The sequence below is a fragment of the Sitodiplosis mosellana genome, unplaced genomic scaffold (genome assembly GCF_009176505.1).
Source record: "Sitodiplosis mosellana isolate CC-2019 unplaced genomic scaffold, AAFC_SMos_1.0 Smas_scaffold_1, whole genome shotgun sequence".
In the NCBI taxonomy this organism is placed as follows: Eukaryota; Metazoa; Arthropoda; class Insecta; order Diptera; family Cecidomyiidae; genus Sitodiplosis; species Sitodiplosis mosellana.
In genome coordinates this window covers 14,153,961-14,177,699 of record NW_022595244.1, presented here as the reverse complement: position 1 = coordinate 14,177,699, position 23,739 = coordinate 14,153,961, and the positions used below count along the sequence as shown (strand labels likewise).

The 23,739-nt window shown below is 35.8% G+C and overlaps 3 protein-coding genes across 4 annotated transcripts; 2 read left to right on the top strand and 1 right to left on the bottom strand.

The window, feature by feature from the left end:
- The first annotated feature begins 2,252 nt into the window (after positions 1-2,252).
- On the top strand, positions 2,253-3,388 carry LOC129580293 (zinc finger protein ZIC 3-like). The gene has a single exon (XM_055470588.1). It carries the CDS (start codon positions 2,277-2,279, stop codon positions 3,279-3,281), a length of 1,005 nt encoding a protein of 334 aa, XP_055326563.1. The 5' UTR covers positions 2,253-2,276; the 3' UTR covers positions 3,282-3,388.
- Positions 3,389-3,759: 371 nt separating this feature from the next.
- LOC129580292 (26S proteasome non-ATPase regulatory subunit 5) lies at positions 3,760-5,678 on the top strand. The gene is made up of 3 exons (XM_055470587.1): positions 3,760-4,107; positions 4,170-4,951; positions 5,031-5,678. The coding sequence occupies exons 1-3, from the start codon at positions 3,938-3,940 to the stop codon at positions 5,579-5,581; spliced, it is 1,503 nt and encodes a 500-aa protein (XP_055326562.1). The 5' UTR covers positions 3,760-3,937; the 3' UTR covers positions 5,582-5,678.
- Positions 5,679-5,796: 118 nt separating this feature from the next.
- Positions 5,797-22,994, bottom strand: LOC129580290 (nose resistant to fluoxetine protein 6). Of its 2 annotated transcripts, XM_055470586.1 has the most exons (12): positions 22,152-22,515; positions 20,769-21,983; positions 9,010-9,129; positions 8,678-8,820; positions 8,403-8,581; positions 7,897-8,306; positions 7,695-7,821; positions 7,332-7,629; positions 7,122-7,201; positions 6,809-7,043; positions 6,404-6,721; positions 5,797-6,335 (listed from the first exon to the last, which is right to left on the bottom strand). In XM_055470586.1, exons 2-12 carry the CDS (start codon positions 21,178-21,180, stop codon positions 6,177-6,179), a joined length of 2,481 nt encoding a protein of 826 aa, XP_055326561.1. In that variant the 5' UTR covers positions 21,181-21,983; positions 22,152-22,515; the 3' UTR covers positions 5,797-6,176. The 2 variants fall into 2 exon arrangements, with proteins under 2 accessions (XP_055326561.1, XP_055326560.1); XM_055470585.1 differs by having other exon boundaries at positions 20,769-22,994.
- Between the last annotated feature and the right edge of the window lie 745 nt (positions 22,995-23,739).

Sequence of the window (23,739 nt, the reverse complement as noted above, 5' to 3'; positions counted from 1 at the left end):
AGAGGAACCAAAATGAAATTTCCGACGGCTTCATAAACAATGCCTCCCACATAAACCATTGGTTGTTTCAGCGATGCATACGGATAATAAAAAGTTGATAAATAGATTCGTTCTTCAGGCGGTGTAACCATTAGCTGATGAACCAACGACGCCCAAGTCAAATATACAAAAATATTGTAACATTTGAATACCAATTTTGATTGGTTGACGAGCGGCTTTAGAAATGTTTGATATTCGCTTAACTGAATTCTTTTATCCATGTCCACCATCAAATTAATTAGTGTAACGAACGTATCCTTTACAAGGCGCATTATCAATGCTTTCAACGAAACGGTTACAACAGCACTTGAAACCAACAGAATGTGAATTATGTTGTCAACCGAAGACACTAAAAGCACCGGACTCAATTCAAATATGGGTTTTGCAATGAAAACAAACATCGTCACTATGACCGACCAAATATTGTAGGCTGTTGAATTATTTTCCGGTGGCCATAATCCATAAATTTTGAAAGTTTTAACATACCAAGTCACAATCTCGCGAGTGTCCATGTTAAGTGGTTAAAGTATGAAATAGTCACGCTGTACTGCCGTTTCATTGGAGAAACACTTCCTTTTATAGCAAGTCTATTCACTTACTTTTCTTTGACATTTTTCCGAGAAAAATTTCGTATTTTAAAAGTGATATTTTTCTGAGAAAAAAAACGTTCGGAATAAAATTGTACGTAAAAGAGATACGTCCATAAGATCAATTCAAGGGAATTTAATTATTATCTGTAAATACTTCCTGACTTCCGGGCTGTACGAGCGATGATTGTTAGTATGTTGTTATGAAACTATGAATTTTCGGTTGGAAGTAAGCAATTGAATGAATTGTGGCTACTCTTTTGATTGCATGTTGTGTTAGTTACATCAATTATTGTGCATAAAAATAGCCGTAATTCTATGGTACCATCTACATTAATCATAGACACTTCTACAATTAATAGTTTTGGATAACTTTCGCCAGAATTTTAATTCTTTTTTAATTGTTTTCAAAAAATCCTTCTAAATGAAAAAAGGGAAAAATACCAAGAAAATGTGTTTCTTCCACACTAATCGAAACGTTCAAATTAAATTTAACGTCCGGCCCAATTTAATTCGTGGCTATTTGAAATGATTGAGTAGAACAAGAGTCAACATTTGGTTTTGAGGATATACATATACGTATATGGTGTGCTCCAGCTCCTTGACACCGTTTCTACGTTTTTTTTTTTGAAATATTAGCCGTTGAAATCTATTAGTGTTCAATTTTTTTTTATCACGTATACATTTCTGACACTCACAAGATATGATGATGTGTAGTGTGTTCAGCAGAAAAGACCACAAAGAATAAAAGAGACAAAATAAATTGTCGTCATTTAAAAATTAGTCGATATTCTGTTTGAAATATGATCGCAAACCACTAGGGAATTATAATCGGCTGACACTGTCTGGTACCGATCGAAGTATGTGTGTGTGTGAACATGAATTGCTACTCGATGTGTCCATAGTTCAATTTTCGTTTCATATTTAGATTAAAGATATACGCGATCCCATGAAATCGTAAAAAATGCATTAAAAAGATCATTTAAAAATGGTTTCCTCTCGGGAACATTTTGCATTTTCTCCAGAGTTTGTGCAAAAAAAACCATACAACATTGTAACGGTTTTCTTTTACGATTAACGGATACTGTATATGACTTGAGCATTTCTTCTGAAAAATTGAACTTTGTGAATCAAAAATATAATTGTTTTTTTCCACTTGACTTTCGCGTATTTTCCCAAACAGAGCAAACGGTTGATATGAATTTATATCTGTCGTTTGTGACACTGGGCGATATCGACGGCGACACACTATGTAAAAATGATTTTTAAAATTCAAAATTTTATCTCAATGATGCGACGATTATTGACAAGTTAATTTGTCAACGGGTTCCTCTTTGTACTTCATCCAACGTATGCCTGATATTCAATATGCATGGTGACGTTCTCATTAGAGATAAAACCATTCAATTCACTCCAATCACAAAAACTGAAATGGATATTGAGCGACACATGTTAGAACGGAAAGCTGGAAAATGATAAAATTAGGCGACGACGACGACAAAATAAAATAACAAAAATACCAATCTGCATTTTAATCAATTATTATTCCAGTAATTTTCCCATTTTATATGTCATGAGCGAAGAATTGCGATACTCATTCCAGTTCTATCCGTTGAGAGAGCAACTCGTTCAATTTGATTAATCCCTACCATGGAAGAGTTAAATGTGTTTGGTGATGACTTTTTGTCAAACGGTGAATTTCATCATTTGTACACAACATTTGATAGTCAAGGCGATATTTGTTTGTGGGACAATCGAATCGATTTCGATTTTCAGTCAAAGTGGAATTCTGCAAGTGATTTCAGTAGTGAACCAAGCAGCTACTCTAACTATAGTCCTTGTCAAGTAACGGGCTACATCAATTTTGTAGATAATAATAGTTTTGGTGAATTTGCTTCTCATAATCAGCATTCGACAAGTGGTGAAAGAGATCAAAATTATGCAGCAGTATCGACGGATAGTTTTCTCGGCGACATTTGTGACATGGATGAATGGAAACAAAATCACATGGATGATTTGCTGTATCATTCGAACAATAATGACTGGGAATTGAATCTCGATAATTTAATCATGGAAAATCCATATGAGGATTCTGTGTTCAATGTGTGCGACTTACCAGCTCGAACTTTGTATTGCAACGATTCATGTACCAATTTTCTGAAAGAAACATCCGAGCATCTGGATACCAGCCTAAGGACATTTCAGCCCAATTCAACATATGAAGCAACCACTTCGAATGCAACGCATTCCAACTACAACACAAATGATCGTAAAAAATGCCCAACAAATGGCACGGAAGAAAAGGAGTTTATTTGCAATTACGGCGAATGTCGAAAGGTTTATGCGAAGGCAGGCCACCTGAAGGCACATATCAGACGTCATGTTGGAGATAAACCCTACGTTTGCCATTGGCCAAATTGTACGTGGAAATTTTCACGCTCTGATGAACTAAGCCGTCATCGTAGATCACACAGCGGAATTAAGCCATACCAATGCGATCTGTGTCCCAAGTGCTTTTCACGTTCTGATCACCTAACAAAACATCGTAAAGTTCATGAGCGAAAAATGGCTGCGATGAAAATTAAAGCAGTATGGACGAAATTACCACCACGAAAACCCGGTCGCAAACCAAAATCACAAACGATGCAGCAATAGATTTGTTTTTAAGCTCAATTTTTAACGGATTCTTGGAATGGAACGGACACCGTTTGAATGTGTACTAAAAATTAAGTCAATACAAAATTGTTATTGTAATGTAGATAATGGAGCTAAATTTTAATTTGAATTGTAAATAAAATTCCAAAAATTGGCGATTTTCATATTATTTGATGATAATAACAGAATAACACATTTTCCCGAGAAATTTTTGACTCATTTTCAGCTTGTTGGCAAACTGTCAAAAATCCAACGAAATAGCAGCCAATGTCTAAACTATAATTGGTATTTTTTTTCCACAGGAAAATTTTCTTTGTCTCATTGCGTGAAAAAAAATAATCGCAATACAAATTAAAATGTAAACAATACGCAATACGCATTGGCTATTTCGAAATTTCTACGCAATTATTTGCAACTGACAATTTTAGTACAACGCAGTTGACACATTCAAAATACACTCTCACACACACAAACACACACACACAGCGATGACGTTTACGTTGAAGTATGATTTGCAGAAAAACCTAGTACTGAACTGTCAAACGTTTCGTTTCAGTAAAAATATACGCTATCGTAAACAAAAGCAATTGCAAAGCCTAGAGGGGATTTTATTTTGCATTTCTTTATAATTTAAATTGACGTGAAAAGTCTTTAAAATGTCTGAAGAGTGGTGTATTGAGCAGCTAGCCAAGTTACAAATCAAAGAAAGTCGTTTGGACACATTGAACGAAATACGAGCAGCATTAAGTAATGTTGGCGCAAATGAAGTCAATGTCTCTGCACAATTCTTGGCGCTCTTGGATTCGATTGATGACTATCGCGATAGGTAAATTTTGTTATTCATTTCCACATCAAAAACCTTTTACTAATTTGGTATGTATTTTAAAGTCCGGAACAATGTCAAGTCACATGCGATATACTTTCGATGTGCATGTCAAATTTGAATATTGATCACACGGAAAAGGTGAGCTACTGCGACTATCTGGAAAAATGTTTGTTGCACAAAAATGATGATGTCAAGGTGCTGGCACTCAACTACATTGAACGACAACTCAAAGATGTCAGCGGCAATGAGCTGCCCGTATCAATGAACAATTTGTATCAGTCAAATATGATGATTGCATTGGTAAATTGTCTGGAATGTGAAGGAACCGGAGTGGCCACCACTGCAACCACCATTCTGTTGAAACTTTTGCCAAAGGCCATAAACGATAAGTCAATCAAAAATCGTTTAGAGCATATTTTGTGCGGAAAAGACTTGGTGCGATGCCGTGTGTACGAGCTGGGCGTGAAATTGAGCCAGGCTTCAGTCAAAAATCAGGAAAAATTTAATTTCATTCTGGAAAAACTGGTTGCTGACCTCGACACTGATGACATTCTTCTCAAGCTGAATATTCTGTATTTAACATCCGACTTGGCACAAACTGATTACGGTCACATTTACATGGAAAACAAAGCCGTTTTCACAAAGGTGTTACGTGAGATTGAACTATTGGATGAAAATCCATTCAAATCCATACTGGTGCCGGGCTATCTGAAGTTCTTCGGACAAATCGCAACTGTTCAACCAGCTAAAATTATTCAAGGCTTTTCCGGCATGATAAACTCACTCTTCGATTGCATTTTGGACGAAAATGTTTCCGCACTACCAGTTGCTTTTGATACGTTTGGTGGGTTCGAAAATTTTTTTTTAGTAGTTTCGACAATATGAATGAAGTCACTTATACAAATGTTTCAACAATATTTCAGGTCATTTGGGTCGTTCAGCCGAGGGAAAAATGCTTTTGGATGAATGTCATTCAGCCCGAATGCACGAGGTACTGAATGATATCGGGAAATCCATTTACAATTTGCCGACACCATTGAAAGTCCGGGCACTCAACGCCTTGGAAACGTTGTTCCAGTGTGATGAAGCCAACGCGTCGAACAATCAAATCAGCTCAATCACTGAACAATGGTTTAAAAGTTTGACGGGAACTAATCAGCTGACATTCGTACAAGAATTCTGTCGCAATCCATTTTCGGAAATAAAAACGGCTGCATTGGCTCTGTTGCGCTCAATCTGTGTGTATGCATGGGGACAACGGGCATTGAGCAATACAGCTGGATTCATCGAATACCTTCTCGACAGAAATTCGGAAGTTAACAAAGATGTTTTACACGAGAAGTACAGCATCATCAGAACAATTGCCAACTCAAGAGAATTTGATGAAAACACCAGCCGACAGATAAATCAATATGTGAAAGACGGCGTATTTTATATACAAGGCCAAATGGAAGTTGCCATCGAAGGAAGTTAAACGTCTCGTTTAATGCATTTGTTGGATTTGAATACCAATTAACTGCTCACACGTTTTCTAAATAAAATAAGCAAGAGATTTTTCTTACGAACAAAAAGAATTTGTACAGAGTTTTTTTTTTCATTGACACAAGATCTTATAAGACACAAAAGTAAAGTGGCGCCCGAAAAATGAACAAAAGTATTCAAACGAGATAAATGACAATCCAATTCAAATTGTTTCAATGGATTTATTTTAAAGGAGTAGCTTACAAATGAAGGGTCTTATTCTTTATCGCAATAAAATGATTACCTTCAATTGGGCTTTAAATTAATTTAGATGAACGGTTTTTGTTTTTCTTTTAATTTAATACAAAACTTCACAACGACATATTAAATATCGAACAACTCAATTCATTGGCACATCACTTCTGAATTTCTCTGGATGTGTGCTTCTACAGCGGCAAGTATTATTCTCTCTGGTCTGTTTGATGCGCCTTAAGAAGCTGATTTGACATGTCGTACATACACATGGGGGAGGGTGCCTTACTTAAATACATTTTATGAATTTTCCTAAATTCTTACAAATAAAATAATTAAAATGTTCTCATCAATTCTTATTTATCTAAAATTTTCTCTGGATGATTTGGTTTGGGAATTTTTTCTCGACTTGGCGACAGAATTTTCAGCATCGTCACAACCGGTGCTTCGAATGACAATGAAATAACGAATGCTAGCAAAAACGACAGTATCATATGACCAAAGAAGAGCACAATCTGAAAATTAAACGAATTTAAATTGAATTAAACTGATTTAATTTTCCAATTCTAAAATGCAATATTACCATTGAGTCGCTGCCCAAATGCAAAGTGGCATCCGAATTAAGTGACACGAAGCGTATAGCAATTGGATGCACCAAATATGCACAGTAAGTGACTCGGGAGAATGGATAAATGATGGGTGCGGAGAGAATCTTGTCAACATAACCTCCATAGCCGGATGAGCATGCAATAACGATCCATGCCAAACTCATGGCCCACGCCGAATGGCTCAATGAACTGTACGCAGCTGCACTGAATGCACCCAATTTTACGTTGTACAGACCATAGATCAACCAAAGCAAACAGAAACTGGATGAAAACCAGCCAACAACCAGCGTGGTCTAAACAAATAGAAACAAAAACGATTTTTTATGACGAAAATTGTTCAAATGATCGATAGAAATAGAACCGTAACTGAATTCACTTACACGACTCATGCGGATCTTGCGATTTCCTTTGGTATATTCAAATAAGAACCAACCGACACACATGCCAACCATATAGGGGCCCAAGCGTGTCCATGGTTTGTCGTAAATTTTATCGAATAATGCAAGTGGATCGTCAGTGTTTGGAATGTGGTTGTTTTGGAAGGCAATTAGACTGGTTGTTGCCCAAGATGATACTACGAATGCAATCAGCATGGTTGAAGCCACTTTGAAATGCCTGCAAATTAGAGGAAAAGAAATATTTGGAATTCCATTTTTCATGTTCAATTGTCATTAAGTGAATGTTCATATTTACTTGACAGCAATGATAAGAATGAATGCTCCAACGATGAAAAATTGGGTATCATCAGCCAAGTACCAACTCCATAGCATGCACTGCAAATGAATTATTTTGATTAATATCTCAAATCCATATAAAAATAACTTCAAATATTTATGGAAGTATTTAAAATTCAATTTCCAAATTGATCATTGCAATTATGAACATTTTTTTTCTCTTATTTACCATTTGTTCGACAGGGAACATAGTGTTTATGTAAAGAATGTTACGCCACCAATAGTTTGGACAGTTTTCATGATCCAGCGTAGGCGTTTCAAAAACGGAATTATGATGGAAATATTTCATAACGACTTCAACGAGTCCCAACACAAACATATACGGTGCAGTTAACCGAACAAAACGATAGCCAATCAAGCCGAAGAAATGGAATATGCCCGCAGTAACTTCACCGACACCTTGTGACAGCGGATCCAAATTGCCCTTATGATCATTCCGGAAGTAGATATACGAAACGAGAAAACCGCTAGAAAACAAACAAATAAATTTTACTAATTTTCATTTCAAATAAATGAATCCAATTTAATTTACCTAATGAAGAAGAAAGTATCAACGCTGAATGTGCCATTTGAAATAGTTTGGAACCAAAACTCTTTCTCAACCACTTTGCGTAGCTCCATGTTATCGGCATATTTGAAGACAATAATACATGTGTGACCTTGACATGAGAGGTAAATAAATAAACGTTTTGTATAATTTGAATAAAAATGGCATTTCATTATATAATAATTACCTAAAATGACCCAGGCCATCGAGATGGCTCGCAGCCCGTGGATACATGGAACGGTGTCACTGCCCACTTTTCGATCACAGATCACGTTGAAATTGGTGATGACTGAGAATGACAACAGCAGTCGGCACCAAACACTTTCTTTTTTCGCAATATTTATCGAAACATCGGCCAAATTCTCATCGGAATTGTTGTTGTTCATGCCATGCGGAATTACAATGCCAATGGGCAAATCATTTTTATTGGGAACAGAACTTCTAAAAGCATATGTTGTTTCAATGCTAGATGAAGAATCGGTTGCCTCATCGTCTTTTCGTATGCTTCGTTTTTCCAATGCTCGTTTGGCACGTTTTAGATACAATTCGTACAAAGTTGCAACAGCCATGAGTGCGAAGACAATCGATGAAACGACACTATTGAATGCAATTTCGAATAAAGATGAAAACATATTAATTGATGTAAATTTCTTGAGGAACTTGGAAGAAAAATTGGTTAAAGTGAAAATTTACACTAAAATAACAAATGTTGTATCGTTCCAATAGTCGTATGGATTCTGTGTTGGTGACCGAACGAATGCGATTTCCAAAGAGCGATGATTCATTGGTTTTTGTGATGACAATGCCATGTGTGAAACTTCATCCAATGAACATGCAGATGGTAAACAAATTCCAAGTCGAATTGTTCGTGGCTGTAAAGATAAATGAATTTCATAATTTCAGTTTCAATGCGATTTTTTTCTTTCGTTCGTTTCGTTTTGAATGGGTCAAATTAGTATGCAACTTACGTATTTTGCGATTTCAGTTTCATTGATTATTACTTTGAGGACAAAGAAACCGGGCAGGAATGGTGGATTTTCGTGAGGCAACGTTGTTGCTGGATTGTAGGCATCGTTAAATGAAATCTCATCCTTTGCTTGTCGAGTTCGTACTGAAATTGTTTGAAAAATGTCGATACTTTTAGCGTTTTGATTATATTTTTCAAACAATTTGAACAAAAAAAAAATTTGGAATTGAATTTTCTGGTTTCAGAAAATATGATTTATAAATGTGAAAATGTGAAAATTTGCTTCACATAGTTGTTCTTAAAAAACGAAAAAAGTGAATCAAAAAACTATACCTATGCCTGGTGAACTCGTTGGATTTTCTTTGTAGATGGATTTACATAATGACAACGATCCAATCCAATAGTTGTTGCCGTAGAACAAACCGGTGGTGTAGTGTCCCGAAGCGTCATCCACTGCAAGAAGAGAAAAAAGCATAATTAAATGCACAAATTGTTAATAATTATTGTGGCATTTAGTGAGACGACATATCATACGACATGAATAAGTTGGCAATAATCGATTCGATTGGTGCTCGTGAATGTGGCGATTTGTGCCACTGTGATTATGGTAATACCATTTATAGGAAATTGCATAAAATTCTGCGTATCTATAAACCACATTTGCTCATTACACTTTTAAAATTGGTCACACCGCGGTGTGTGTGTTTGTGTGTTTTGTAGATTTTGTTTTTTTTTAAATTTCATTGCTCGACATTCGAATCTGCATTAATAAAGTGTGGCACATATTTATGCAATATCAAAAGTAATCAATTTCAATAAGCATGTCAGATTACAGTGTTTCAAACATATATACGCAATGGATTCCATTTCATCGTGAGTGAAAAAAGTCTGCGACGAAAAAAAAGAGAAACAAAACCAAGTATTGAACAGGGTAAAAAACATGAGAATTCTGAAATAAGACAATGCAAGTACTGCATCAAATCAATTCGAATGCGCAAGCATTTAGAAGCACGACAAGGCTACTTGAACATATTCACATTTCTTTTTAAAATCTGTGCCACGACGAAATTGACATCATTCAAAATGTGAGTTTGGTACTAGACACAGTAATCGCACCCAAACCACCTGATTCGTATTTATCCATACATCACACACAGATTATTATGCATCATACATATGCTGATATTGTACCATATACATTCACCTGAAGCTAAGACGTACATCGAATGTATCGAATGAAACCAAAACTAACAAATGCATAATATTGTATAATTCTTTTGGTACGGACAGTAAATGAGATTGAATCAAAGCCCAAATTATATAATTGGCAACAACATTCTGATTTTCTGTGTGCAATCGTCTGGTTGGCACCTTGGCATACCGAAGTGGTGCTGCGTTGTCTGTCTGTCGTCGTCGTCTGTGCTACAAATGATCAAATACTGAATCGAATTCGTGATAGTGAGAATAAATATGATGGCAGGTGTAGACAATCAACAAAAGCAATAAATGGTGTCTCGAGTGGATTGGAGTGAATTACAATTTGCATTTCAACATTTTCAAATGCTGTGTAGTCATGTGCGCGTCAGTCAGCCGCGTCTAAGACTGCGCGTGTACGTAAATTAAGTAATTTCAAAATGACAACCATCTTGGATTTATTTAGCTTGAACGGATCGATTTGTAGGTGTTTTAATGTTTCGAATCGAAATAAAAGCAACAAACTGCTACTATCGGCGGTTTTGATCGCTATTGTAGTAAGGTAAATATGAATAACTCATACGTGGTGCTGCTATAATGATGTGCATGTACATGCGCCAACATTGAAGATTCATAGCTTGATGAACGGATTGCAAACCCGCTTAAAAACGTTTCGACAGGCTTAAATGTCGATAAAAAGAATCGATGTTAAGCTTGCGGATCATATAATTAAATCTTTACATATCAATTCAAGTGAATCGATGGCAGACAATCGCAATGACAATTCGGTGATCCATTTCTTAAAATTTGTGTTATTAGTGGCTAATATGATATTGACCAACAGCGGAAAGTCTTTCTTCACATCAAAACAAAATCGTATTTTATAAAGATTACCAACGACAAGACAGGTTTTAACTTGTACAACACAGCTGATTTCCAAACACATTTTCTTTCAAAACGGCGTTTTGCAATGTCAAACTGCTGGTTTTTGTACGCTACATAGTTTTCAAATTGCTTGGCTCAGATAGAATCTAATGGCTGTGCAACAAACAACTATTCTGTCTGAGTTTTTTTTTTCGTGTCTGCAGCTACAAAGTAGATTTGCACTGGTTTGACGGTAAGTATATGAGACGAGGTGTTATACGAAGCCATACAAGGCTCTTTTTCAAAGAGTTCGATGTTAATGTCAATGATAGACCTGCAAGTTTTCAGTTCTGGATTTTTTTCCTCCAAAGGACAACTTCTTTGTTGTAGAATGTTCTTTCCGGAATAATTCAGAATGAAAAGTGGTCTGGTCGGTTTTTAATGATTTCCTTTCATTTTCATTGGCGAAAAAAAAAATGAAAGATACGATTACTATTACTTCATGCGAAGCCAATTCCGAGTTAAATAATTCGGAACTGTTTTGTGAAAATTTTCGAATTGTTCAACCAATTTAACAAATGAACGACCGCATTGTTGAATCAAATCGATGAACAAAAGCTTTGTATTCGGGTTTTTTTCTCCTCATATTCAAACCGATGCATACGCAGAAGAATCATGCAAAACGAATAGGAGAAATTAATTGTTTAACAAAGCAACAACAGCAACGAAGATGAAGAAAAAAGAGTCAATTCGAAAAGGCTTTGATTACGAATGGTAATGAACATTGGAGCGCCGCAGCCGACGTATAACTGCATCAAAGCGAATCAAAAGGGAGTTAATGAAATTGCGTATATTTAAATTTATTCCGAACCAAAAGATGCCTTTAATGCTACGCTTTTGTCCGTAATACGCCGATACCGAATATTAAATGATTATTCATCTGTTGATTCGGCGGCCTCATTATATATTACGTGGAGAAAGCGTTGTGTAACCCAGCCCCAAAACGAAAAAAAAATCAATCTCGCTTTTGTCTGAGATATGCTTTCTTCGCCTCTCTTCTCCTCTCTTTCCGATTCATCCGAGTTCCGCGGCATTCACTTTGAGTCTCGTCACACACCATTCATATTCGCGTCGATTCGTATGAGAATTCGCAAATGATCTCGCGCATTCGAATTTATGTCACACATGGCTCAAATAGGCTCTCAATATCCACAGCATTCTAATATGCGAAATAATTTTGCAATCGATTATCTATGAATGTGAAATTTATTACACTTTGTACCATTATAATATCTGGAGAATCGATTGAAGTTTCTGGTCGGCATCGTCATGCGAAAGTTATTTAAAAACATAATCGATTTTTGTTACATTCCATTCATTAATGGATTTTTTTCATAGCCAGCCACATGGTACGGTGCATAAAATTCTCGGCCATTAAGAAAAAAGAAACTCTCGTGTTATATGATCAATGAAAGGCGAACAGTCCAGCGTGTGTATCTTATTCCATAATTCACATATTCATCGATGTGTGCTTTCGTCGGTATCTATCTGCGCAAACGGAGAGAAAAAGATCTCTTTCTCACTATCTGCACCGTTCGCCACTTTGGTATACATAGGAATTGTTTATGTTGCAATCAAACGTAAGTTTTCTCGTCTTGTCGCGGTTCTTGTTGTCGTCGTCGTCGCGGACACGCGCGCACACAACACTCGAGCATTTCGTTTTGAATGTGCTCAGAAAGCAAAAGTGCTAAAGCGGTAACGGCGCGCACATTCACTTCTTTGTCATTTCGATCGTTTCTCGATTACGTGCACATGGTGAAATATCGTTAGTGTGTCATGCAGATTGGTAGAGAGACTCATGTGTAACTGAATTGAGCAATTTCACATCAATCGCGCCTCAACTGAAGTAACCATTTTCTCTCTCTCTCTCTGTCTCTCTATCTCTCTCTCTTTCTTTAACTCTCTTGTCACTTCTCGACATCGAAATGATTAGTATCATTAAAATGGTTGAAGAAATGTTGAGTCACCATTCATGACTGTCGTGCATTTGCTATATGCTGTGGTACTTTTAAGAAAACTCCAAATTTCAATCAATATGATGCTTTTTAGGAGCTACTTAATACAAAGGGATTTTCCTATATTACTCTTCAGTCTCTTGTTTTATTGTACACTTCGGGCCTTTTTTGCTTTCAACCGTCAATTCAGAATTTTCAAAGAAAATCGCCTTGGGCGATAAATTCTCGTTATGTGCATCATCATAAAGCCACAATTTGTAACAGTTCAATAGCATCAAAAAAATGCTTTCCTATATGCTTCGACGACAAAGTACGCTTTATATCGATAAGAATAAACCACTTTCACTTTCATTCCAGGCAAACATTTGCGTCAAACCGGGTTGTGTGTGTTTGTTATCGTTCAAAGCACGGAATGACCTTCTTGAATGTTAAACGATCTCTCTTCAGCGTGTTTACTACAAATTCAAAATGCAGACACAACCACACACACGAGCTCACACACGAATCATTTGCAATGGATTCGCTATATATCTGCACGCTCGAACTTGAAACCGATCAATGTGTTCAATATTAAATAGACTCGATTCGAATGAAAACATTCAAAACAAAACGGAAAACATTGGCATTAATAGCATTGGCATTAATAACAATATTCACTCCATATTTAAAGCGATATATAAAAACGATAGTTGGATTCGTCGTGTGTGCAAGAAAATCACCATCGTCAGTTTTATCGATAAATTCAATAATTACTCGACATTTAAGTGAATAACAGCAAACAATATTAGGTATGAAGAGAAGCAAAAAAAAACACACCGAGACACACGTATATCGCTTTAAAAGTAACAACAAAGCGTTTGAAGTGTTTTATGGCAAACAAAGAAGAAGAAAAAAAACCGTTCGTTGAATAAATTTGAGTAAATATATCAGTTACGCTGTGTATGCCATCGAACGCATTTTGAATTACTGCTATTTATTGTGTTCAATCTACGCGGTGCACATGTTAATTATTAGCATGTGCACAAATGCGAGGAAGTTTCAGGCATTTTGCAATCCAAAATTTATAGTATTTAAACGAAATGAAAAATAAAATTGAAGCCGTAATTCTAATGCTTCTGAAGCGAACAAAAAAAAGACTTGTGCGATTATCATCGTATTGTTTGGTTTTTTCTTGTGCATTGCAATTAGCACGAAGCAAAAACTATGGTTGCACGCGGTACATTTCCTACATTTGTTTAGGTTTTCGTGTATTTTCTCGACGTTTTGGAGCGATTAAAACGTTTAAGCGTTGATGATAGTAACATAAATTCCGACGAAGAATTGGAAAAAAAAGAACTATAAATGGATTTTAAACACAAACTTTTTTTGTGAATATATTAACATGTCGTGTTCCGTTGTCTTAATTCCAATATATTCGGAATATGTTATGAAATTTAAAATATTTCGGTTTAATTCATTGATTCTCTAGAAGGTTTCCAACCATTCGATTTTGGTTTGATATAAAATCGAGTATACTGAACACATTGGTTGAATAGAGTCAATGGCCGTGCACTTTGTGTGAGTTGTTCTACAAAACATGCGGCAAATCTTCCATGGAAAATTTCAATTACATGCATTATTTGTTGAACAAACTTGTTTCAATGGATCCTCACTATTTTTAGTATTTCATACGATCGACGATCGTATTGCTCTTGAGACAAGTTCCTTATTTTCATCAGAAATTACCCAGTAAATTTCCAAAAATGTGTATAATAGCACGGTGTATTTATGATAAAAAAAAAGTCAGAATGTTCACACGCACACACGAAATGCATCGGCATAAATTGGAGGTTGAATCGGTCATTTCGTGATTTTTTCCATTTTCTTCCTGAAGTGAAAGTATCTTTTTTTCCTTCATTCCGTTGTAGTTGTTTTTTCGTACACGATTTTACGATGCTGTGGCAGTATGTGTGCGTGACATTGTGGGCAATTTATTGAATTATCGATTGAATGAGGCACCAATTTTGTGGCGTATAATAGTCATCTGTATGTAATATTTGAAATTCACACTTTGTTTCATGTTTCATTTGAAAAGCCATGACTCGATCGAAGAAAAAAAAGATGAGAAAAAGGAAAGAAATGCTAATCTTGGGAATTTAAAAAAAGATTCAATTTTTGGTTTTTTGCTATTGACGAAAAATGCCATTTTTACATATCCCTGAACTTAGTTAGAGGCTTATCGAAGGAAAAAACCTGCGCCCATTAGCGTGTATGCCGTGTAGAAACATCATTCCATTCATTAACACCCCAAACGATTGTTATTCGCTCAAAAAAATGAACCTAAACCATTTTTCGCTCCGATTTTTCTGTCACACCGGTCGTATGATATGAACTGTAGCCAGAGTTAACTCTTTTTTGTACACATGTTTACCTCTTTGTTTAGCGCACGCAAATATGCTTTTATTTTTATCGATACTTGTTAAACCAAGGCATGTGTAGGATTTTTTTTTGCCCAAATGATTAAATTATGGAATTTGGACTATGTTTATTAGCGATAATTTATTTAAAGCAAAAAAAAAGTAGCCATCAGTGGCAGATATGAATGGTGTCATTTAACATTTATTACTTCTTTTTTTATTCGATTGGATTGGATTGCATAGCATACAAAACCATGACAATTTTATGTGAATTTCTGTGTAAGATTGAATCATACAAAAATCCTCATTGTTTTAATCAAACTTTGCATTTTAGCACCTTTAAGCCGGTTGACATTGCAACCGAACGAGTTTTGTTGAAATGAAAAAGTTGATCCAATTGTGTAATAAACGATCAAAAATCGGTAGTTCCGTTCAGAGAATTCCATTAGTGCACATTATGAGTTGAATAATGAATGGGTGGTTTTTGGTAAAGGCCAGAACAGATAACTCAGAAAATAAAAGTATTGATTTCAATTGAATTGCTACCGGTTCTTATTATGATTCCAGTTCAGATTGCAAACGTGGGATAAACGAATCGAAGGTATAATTTTGGATATGGCTGAATGTCGAAGTTAACGAACTGTTGAACTTGCCGTGTACCGGTGCGGTAAGACTTTTTGTTTGTCATTTCCATTTTAAGAGATAATTGTTGCTTTGGTTTTAATTGTTGAGTCGCGAAAAAAAAAGTGGAAAATTTCAGCCCGGAACAGTTAACAGAAATCATTTTGATTCATCGTGCATTTTGATACCATGTAATAATACCAAAAAAAAAAATGCAAAGTGATTATGTGTAAGACGAACGATTTTCTTCATGACCTTTCTAGTCGATGACATTATGAAAGAGAGATCAATGAAACGATGCGAAATAAGAATACACTAGAGCGTTTGCAGAAAGCGAAAGTATTCAATTTGACGTCTGCGGTGGCGGCGGTGGCAGTGGCAATCAGTGCTCATCACCACATAAATTTTGAAGGAAAAGTGATTCATTCAAATGGCTACGATTAAAATGTCGACAAATGTGCAACAACCACAAAACCATGATTAATTATGCAAATAATGAGCAGAAGTCGAAAGAAACGAAAACAAATTGAATGCGAAACGCCAAAACTCATTCTTGCGAAAAGGAACGTTGTGCCATTAAAAATGCGAGAAAAAAAAATTAAGCGACTCTCTAAAAAAGTTTACCCGAGAGGAACCGTAATATCAGTGGAAAAAAAATAGTATCACCAAAATGACATGGGGTACATGAAGTGCGTGTACACTTTCAACGCAACGGCATTTTGAGTTTTTAAAAACGATTCGCGCGAAGCGCAGTCGACAAGAAGCACAACATGCGCGCAAACATACATAAAAGTTGTGACTGACCTTGTGCCACATTAAATATTCATATATCGTCGTATGGCAAATGGAACGCTGAGGAAACACATCGAAAACAAATGACGCCTGCTTGTGTGTCGGCGATTTTGGACATGTCAAAACTGTAAACTAGTTTACGGTTAATGCGTCGAACAGACTCGAATTGCATTTTTTTCTTGGCAAATTACCGAAAAAAAAATTCGGCAAGCTTGGCAATTGTTGACCCCTTCGACCTGCTCAAAAAACAAACCGGTGCTGATAATTAGACAAGTTCTTCAATGGAAAAATTCGTGAAGAATATCAAGAATTTGACCGAATTTTTATTTTTCGAATTGCATTCAAATAAACCAATTTGTTTATTGATTTGGGGGCATTCAAATCGACACTATCTGGTACGTACAGTTTTTTTTCAAGTTGTGGTTTAGCTGTTCGCCATTTTCGTGAACTATGTGCATGCATTGTGCAGAAATGTTAACAGTGACATAGACTTTACATGTGTAAGGAGGTCAATCACGCAGCAGCAAACCAACGTCATTTATTTCCCGTGCGGTTTATTCACTTTTGATTTCGTCTTTTTTACTTTAAATAAGTATTATTAATTTCAATTTTTGTTTTTACTTGGCATTTTTACCCTGTGTCCGCATAGATACATCACATAGATATGGAAAAAAAGATTCCGTGCTCATGTATGAGCATATACTTGTTTTCCGTCGATAATTGTTTCCACAGTAAAATTATGAATAAATAAAGATTAATTGTAAAGAAGAATAAAAAACAACATGAATATTAACTACTGTGCAATGTGCAGTGTGCACAGTGTGCATCATTTTTTGTGCACTGCACACTGCACATCACAGCGTATGTAAAATGTAAACAATTGTACGTAGCAAACAGAGAGCTATGCATAATATTAACATTGTGCCATAAATTATATGTGGAAAAAAATATATGAAAAGAGCAGGTACACTTCTACATCAAAAAAAAAGTTTTAATACAAAATGCACACATGCGGCCCACCAATATCAAAGATGATCGGCTTCGTTCGATGCGAGTGCAAAGTTTAACGGCGAAACAAATGTGTATTGATTTGAAGTGGGCGGGTTAAATCATGCAAACAATTTCTTATTCGAATGGCATATGATGTAACAAATTCACCGTACATCTCGCATCATCATATCACACATATCTTTCATTCTCTCTTTCTCACTTTTCTTATGTCACCTAATGAGCCCAATCGCGCGCAAATGGAAACTCCACTACTCCATCCATGGCTGCGTATAATATAATCAGTCGCACATATGATTAAGCGCTCAGCATCTCATTTAGAGAGAAAAACAAAACGAACAAAATTTCTTAGATTGCGTTGTGTGCCGAAATACAAGTTCATTGTCTGAGTCTAATGTTTTATTGCCGCATCGACGTGCGTTTATATGAAAGGAATGAGAAAAAAAAACCATCGAAAATTTATTCAATAAAACGCGTTTCGTGTGACAGAGGAATATCATAAACTTGACTCACTCTCTGCCGATGAGAACTGGAAATGCGTCGATTAATCAGACCAAACACTCTGTTTCATGCAATACTTTTGAATTAGGTAGAAAAGACGAATTTTTGGGCAACACGTGCTTCCATTCGGTTTCGTTGGCAATACTTTTAGTTGAAAGATGCAATATTTTGAACGGAAATAAACAGAATTTCGATATGAAATTATTTCGAAATGGCATTTCTCCCTGAAGAACCACACAGTTAGCACACAAATATTCATAAGGATTTATTTTCAAATTCGGTTCTGATAAACCGATTTTTTTTCTTTCTTCTCGAATCGAATACCTGACCCACAATTTTTTTTTCAAACAATGAATATTTGATTTTTGTGGTTAGAAAAATTTATTGGGTTTTTGGCTATTGCATGATTTGAATAAATTTGTGTCGTTGTTGTCGTCTTCAACGTTGTCGTCTTCGACGTCGTTGAGATTGACTAATTGTTTAAAATCGATGATGTCACAAAATGTTTTAACGCTCATTTTAATAGAATATTTAAGTCAATATTTATGTAATCGGATCGAAACGATTTTGTTTGGTGTTTTGTTGTGTATTTGATGCTTTCGAATATTCAAACAAGTTAACTTAAGACAACCATCCAACCGACAAAAAATGTCTCTCTCTCTCTCTCTCTCTCTCTCTGTGTGTGTGTGTCATATAAACACTGACACATGACCGCATACATTGCAGAGAGTAACGAAAAAAAACGACTATGCCGATTTTTCTTTGAAACATTCGACTTATTTTATTTTTTTGAAGCAATCATGTGAGTAAGTGAAATAAAGGGCGATTTGACGAGAAGGAAAGAAAATAAAAGTTTTAATTTTTCGTACAACTTTCATTCCGTAGTATTCAAATATTTGGACACTTTCACTTATTTTCTTTTTCATGTATGCGATCGACATTTTCGATGTCGGCTAAATATCAACATTTTTTTTTGTCGGTCGTTCAATGTTTGCCGATCACGCCGCATGATCTAAGTGTGTATGAGTGCAATGTGATTGAATTTTGATTGTAGCATCGTGTGTTGTACCAAATTTGAAGAGACAATGCAATCTGTTTTTTTTGCTGTCGTGGAATTGGACGTCGTCTAAAGTGTGTTCGAGAGTTGTGGTGAGATGAAGAAGGGATTGCCATTGGTTTAAGGTCAGGCGAATGCGTCAGGGGTGTTCCACCACAAATAATTCAATATGCAACGAATTCGTTGGAAAGAGGAAGCGATTCATTGATTTGTAATGTTGTACGCAAATGTAGGACAATCTCAATACGAAAATGAAACCCAATAACAATACGATATTGTTGAAGACAACAAATAACACGACGATTTTGTTCAATTTGTCTGGCAGGCAAATCGAAATCGCAAGTAAAACTATTTGAACGATAATTAACCAAAGCAAAAAAAAAGCACACACATATACACAAAACACTGCATGAATCAGCACAAAAACGATGGCGAAATGCCAAAACAAAAGTCGGCCAAATACAAGAAACAACACACACACACACCACTATAATAATAACAACAGCCAACAAAAATATCACATGTTTAGTTACTAAAGAAAACAGTCAACAAAACGGAAATTTCGTTAATAGATAGAGTGAAGAAAGAGAGATTGATTGGTGTGGTACATAAATTTTGCACATTATCATGCAACTTGTAACCGAAAAAAGAGAAAACCTCTATCTCGATGACCAAAGACGCGCCATGCTATGTTACCTGTCGATAATGTTTATTTTATGTATTGAGATGGAAACTGAGAAGCGCGCTCACGTTGCACTTCAGCTTTGAACAATTCGATACTATTGTAACCATGTAAGTGGGAAATCATGACATGCTGAAAATTCCATGCAGCTGTTTCCATGGTTCCATCATGGTTTGCATGAATTCTTACATGAATCGATGGACGTTGAAATAATCACGATAAAATGAAGAGAGAAAAAAAACTGGAAAGGTGTTCAAATTTGAACTTTACATAAACTATAAGCTTAATTCATAACTTTGACGCGCGCGCGCGTGTGTGTGTGTGTTTGTGTGTTATTTTTTTGTCTGCGTTTCTCCATTTTCGATTGTTCCGCGTTGTGCATGAAGAACTGTTCAAGATCCAAAACGGTTCACCCAGCAGCGCATGTGCAACGCTCCATACACGTAATATATTTTTGGTATGGTTTTGTTTTTGTTTACAATATTATCGCAGAGTAGCTAATAATTGCACCATCGAAGAAAGGAGTGGACTTTAATGAAACAAAAAACCGAAAACAAATATCAAGTTCATTTCATTCGTTCGTTCGATTGAACCAAAAATGAGATACGTTAAATAATTCGAAAGAAAGAAAAAGACGTATACTGAAATGGAAACCAGAAGATAATGAGCATAACTGAAAAGAAAATGTTCCCGTTTACTTTGGACGGTTTGATTTAGTGAAAATTTCATTTCAAGTAAACACAGTGGTTCGTGGCTTTACAACAAAAATCGACTCAAACCAGGCTTTAAACTGACGATAAAAATAATAACAACAACAAATTTGCAAAAAGAAAGTGCGATTTTTTCTTCACCGTACATTTTCGCAATTATTTTTTTCGGGTTATTTTTTGTTTTGACATGATATTAGTAATAAAACACAAGAACCGTCCAATACAACCGATCGATGCTCACGCTAAACTTACTTTTTATAGCCCACATTTTGTGGTGTTGCAATCCACGGAAATACTCGGTCATATCATGAACGCACTTCGATTTGAATTCATGCTGAATTTTCGACCATTTGGCTGCCAATTCATTCAAGTCGAACACCGTGAGCACATCTTGCAATCGCACCAAATGCGTAAAATTATCCGATTGCCCCGTAATCACTTGATGTGATGGATGATCAGCAACCAATGGCACAGTCTGAATGTGTTTCGATCCATGAGCACTAACATCTAATGAGCTGCTACGTTCTGTTGTTGAACTGTTGTGATGATTGTGTGTAGCCGATGTGGCGTTGCTGTGATGACTTTGATGCGATACACTATCACCAAATATATGCACGGCTACAAGTAGCACCATAAATGCAGTCCGAATATCAAAACCGTACATTTTGAAACAATTGATTGTTTTTTAAATTCCAAAAAAAAAAATTAACTAAACTTTTTCTCCTTCTTTCTGTTTGGAAATTGGATAAATTATTCTAAATCACTATGAAGCGCGATGTGGTTTTGATCAAATCAAAGTATTTTCTGTAGAATAAATATCTTTGGTTTAAACGCGGTCTCCCTCCGGATCGAGTATATTCCGATGGAATGTGCTGCTGCTGCTTTTTCGGCGATTAATTGATTGCACTTTATACGTTTTTAATATATTCCGTGTGAGATGTCATTTTATTGCCAATACTCTATTCTTCACTTGGATGGCTCCAATTTGTGTCTTTTCTTTCATACGCTTTTTTTTCTCTCTTTTCTTCTTCTTTCGAAAAAATGATGGATTTTCTTCGATCACTTGATGTTGTTATTGTGTGTTGGCGATTCTCGTTGATATCTTTCTCTCTTTCACAGTCTCGTTTTAGTCACGTTATTTATCTTTTGTATTACAACATTTTACATAACGTTTATTCGAAAAAAAAAGCGAGAAAAATTTTCAGATGTGACGGCTGTTGGTATCTGTGTGCGTTTCTTATTTTTTTATATCAATTATTTAGTATACGAACGATGGACTTCTTTGTTTTTTTTTTATATATATATTTTCGTTATTGCTTAAGGTTGAGCTGCCGCCGTCGATTGAGAAAAATAAAACCAGTTGTATGCTCTTTCACTTTTTCTTTCTGGTCGAAAAGTTATATCTTTCTCTGTGCATGTATATCAAGAGTTTTGTTTGCACGTACGGTGTGCCGTTGTGAAATTAAACTGCAAGAAATGATGAGAGCAGTTAAAACAAATTTATGGCCTGCTTTTTGAACACACGTTCGTCGAATATAACGTATTAAACTTTTGAAGCAAATCGATAAAAATCAATAAGAAAATAAAACAAATTTAGCACAAAATCAAATTATTATGTGAAAAAAATGGGATCACTTTTAAACCAAATTCATCATGACAACAGTTTGTCTATTTTTTTCCTATTAGCATCGAATTCACTAAACGATTATACAATCGTTTTTTTCTGTTAATTTTATTTCAAAAAAAAATGTTGTCTTTAAAAAATTGTTCCAAATTTTCGAATCACACAAGTTCGATGGTTAAAATCGATGAAAAATATTGAACACAATTGATTGAGAAGACATCGATAATAGTGCGCAGGTTACTGTTACTGCGCCGAAGGAATTTGTATGTCTGCACAGTTCGTCGTTCCACGTTCAACTGAACGAAATAAACGTGCGCCGCACTGATTAACTTTCGACGAAGTAAAGACACTGGCTGGTCTTACGATCAACTGGTAAAAACATACAACAGCGCACGGACTGGCCACACTTTCCGACACAAACTATGCAAATCGTTGACTGCACGTAGTAGACGATGACGATGACGACGACGATAGGTAATACACACAGCTGTTGGCACATGAAGAAAGATAACATAATACGTACACTGGCATCTCGGTTCAACTCATGAAATACCCGAAAATAATACTGGTTTAACGCTCGACATGAATTTTTATGGCTGTGTCATGAACTCACTTATTCTCTAATATATTTATTATATTTTTTCTGCCGACAAAAAAAAGCGCATTTATCAAACGCCGAACTTCTGGTTGGGCTGTCCAACAACAAATGCACACAATCATTAATCTACGAAAATAGCATATCCAAATCATAGCAATTTCAAAAGAAATCAAAAGTTTGTGTGTTTTTTCTTCGTGCGTGAAGGAAATTGGTCGAGAAAGTCCAAAACCAACGATGACGACCATTTCTCGCTATCAAAGTGTACGACGGAGCAATACAAAGAAGTGTCTATTCGGAAATTCGGCAAAGAAATGGAGTGAAGAGAGAAAAAAACAAGCAACATGCACAGACATTATCATTTATTGCGCGTTTGAATTGTATCGTCCAAAACGAAACAATTGCCACTTTCCAATGTACAATGTTAACAATGCTTGAATTTGCCTCATTTGAATGAGCACAAAATATCATTTCTTCTGCTGCTGGCTGGTTGGTTGGTGAGCCATACATTAGCGTACATTTCTTTTGACAATTGATTTCATTTCCATCCTAATTATTGCTATTCATCATGTTCGCCTTTGTGCTGGCTCTTCCATTTTGTATCGTCCGACATGCAGTGCAAGTGCGTGTGCTACATTGTGTTTGATCGAAATGACTTTGGTATTTGAATATTTAAATCAATGCCTCAATCGGTACATGCATTTGTCAAATCGATGATATTGAACCGATATCCAATTGTTTTTTTTTTAATGACCGGTCACATCACACCACACTTGACGACCTTTGGATTTCAGAATTTTTCATAAATGCCGTTTTTCATGCAACTATAATCATGTTTTCAATTGTGGCAAGAAGTGATGAGGCTACCGTTGAATAATGCGAAACCAATTTATGACACAACGACAGAATATACCACTTAATTTTCGCTGAATTATTGATCTTTGCACACTTGAGAATGTTTCACACGCACACACAGTCGTTAGTGAGTGTGTGCAATGTGGTGT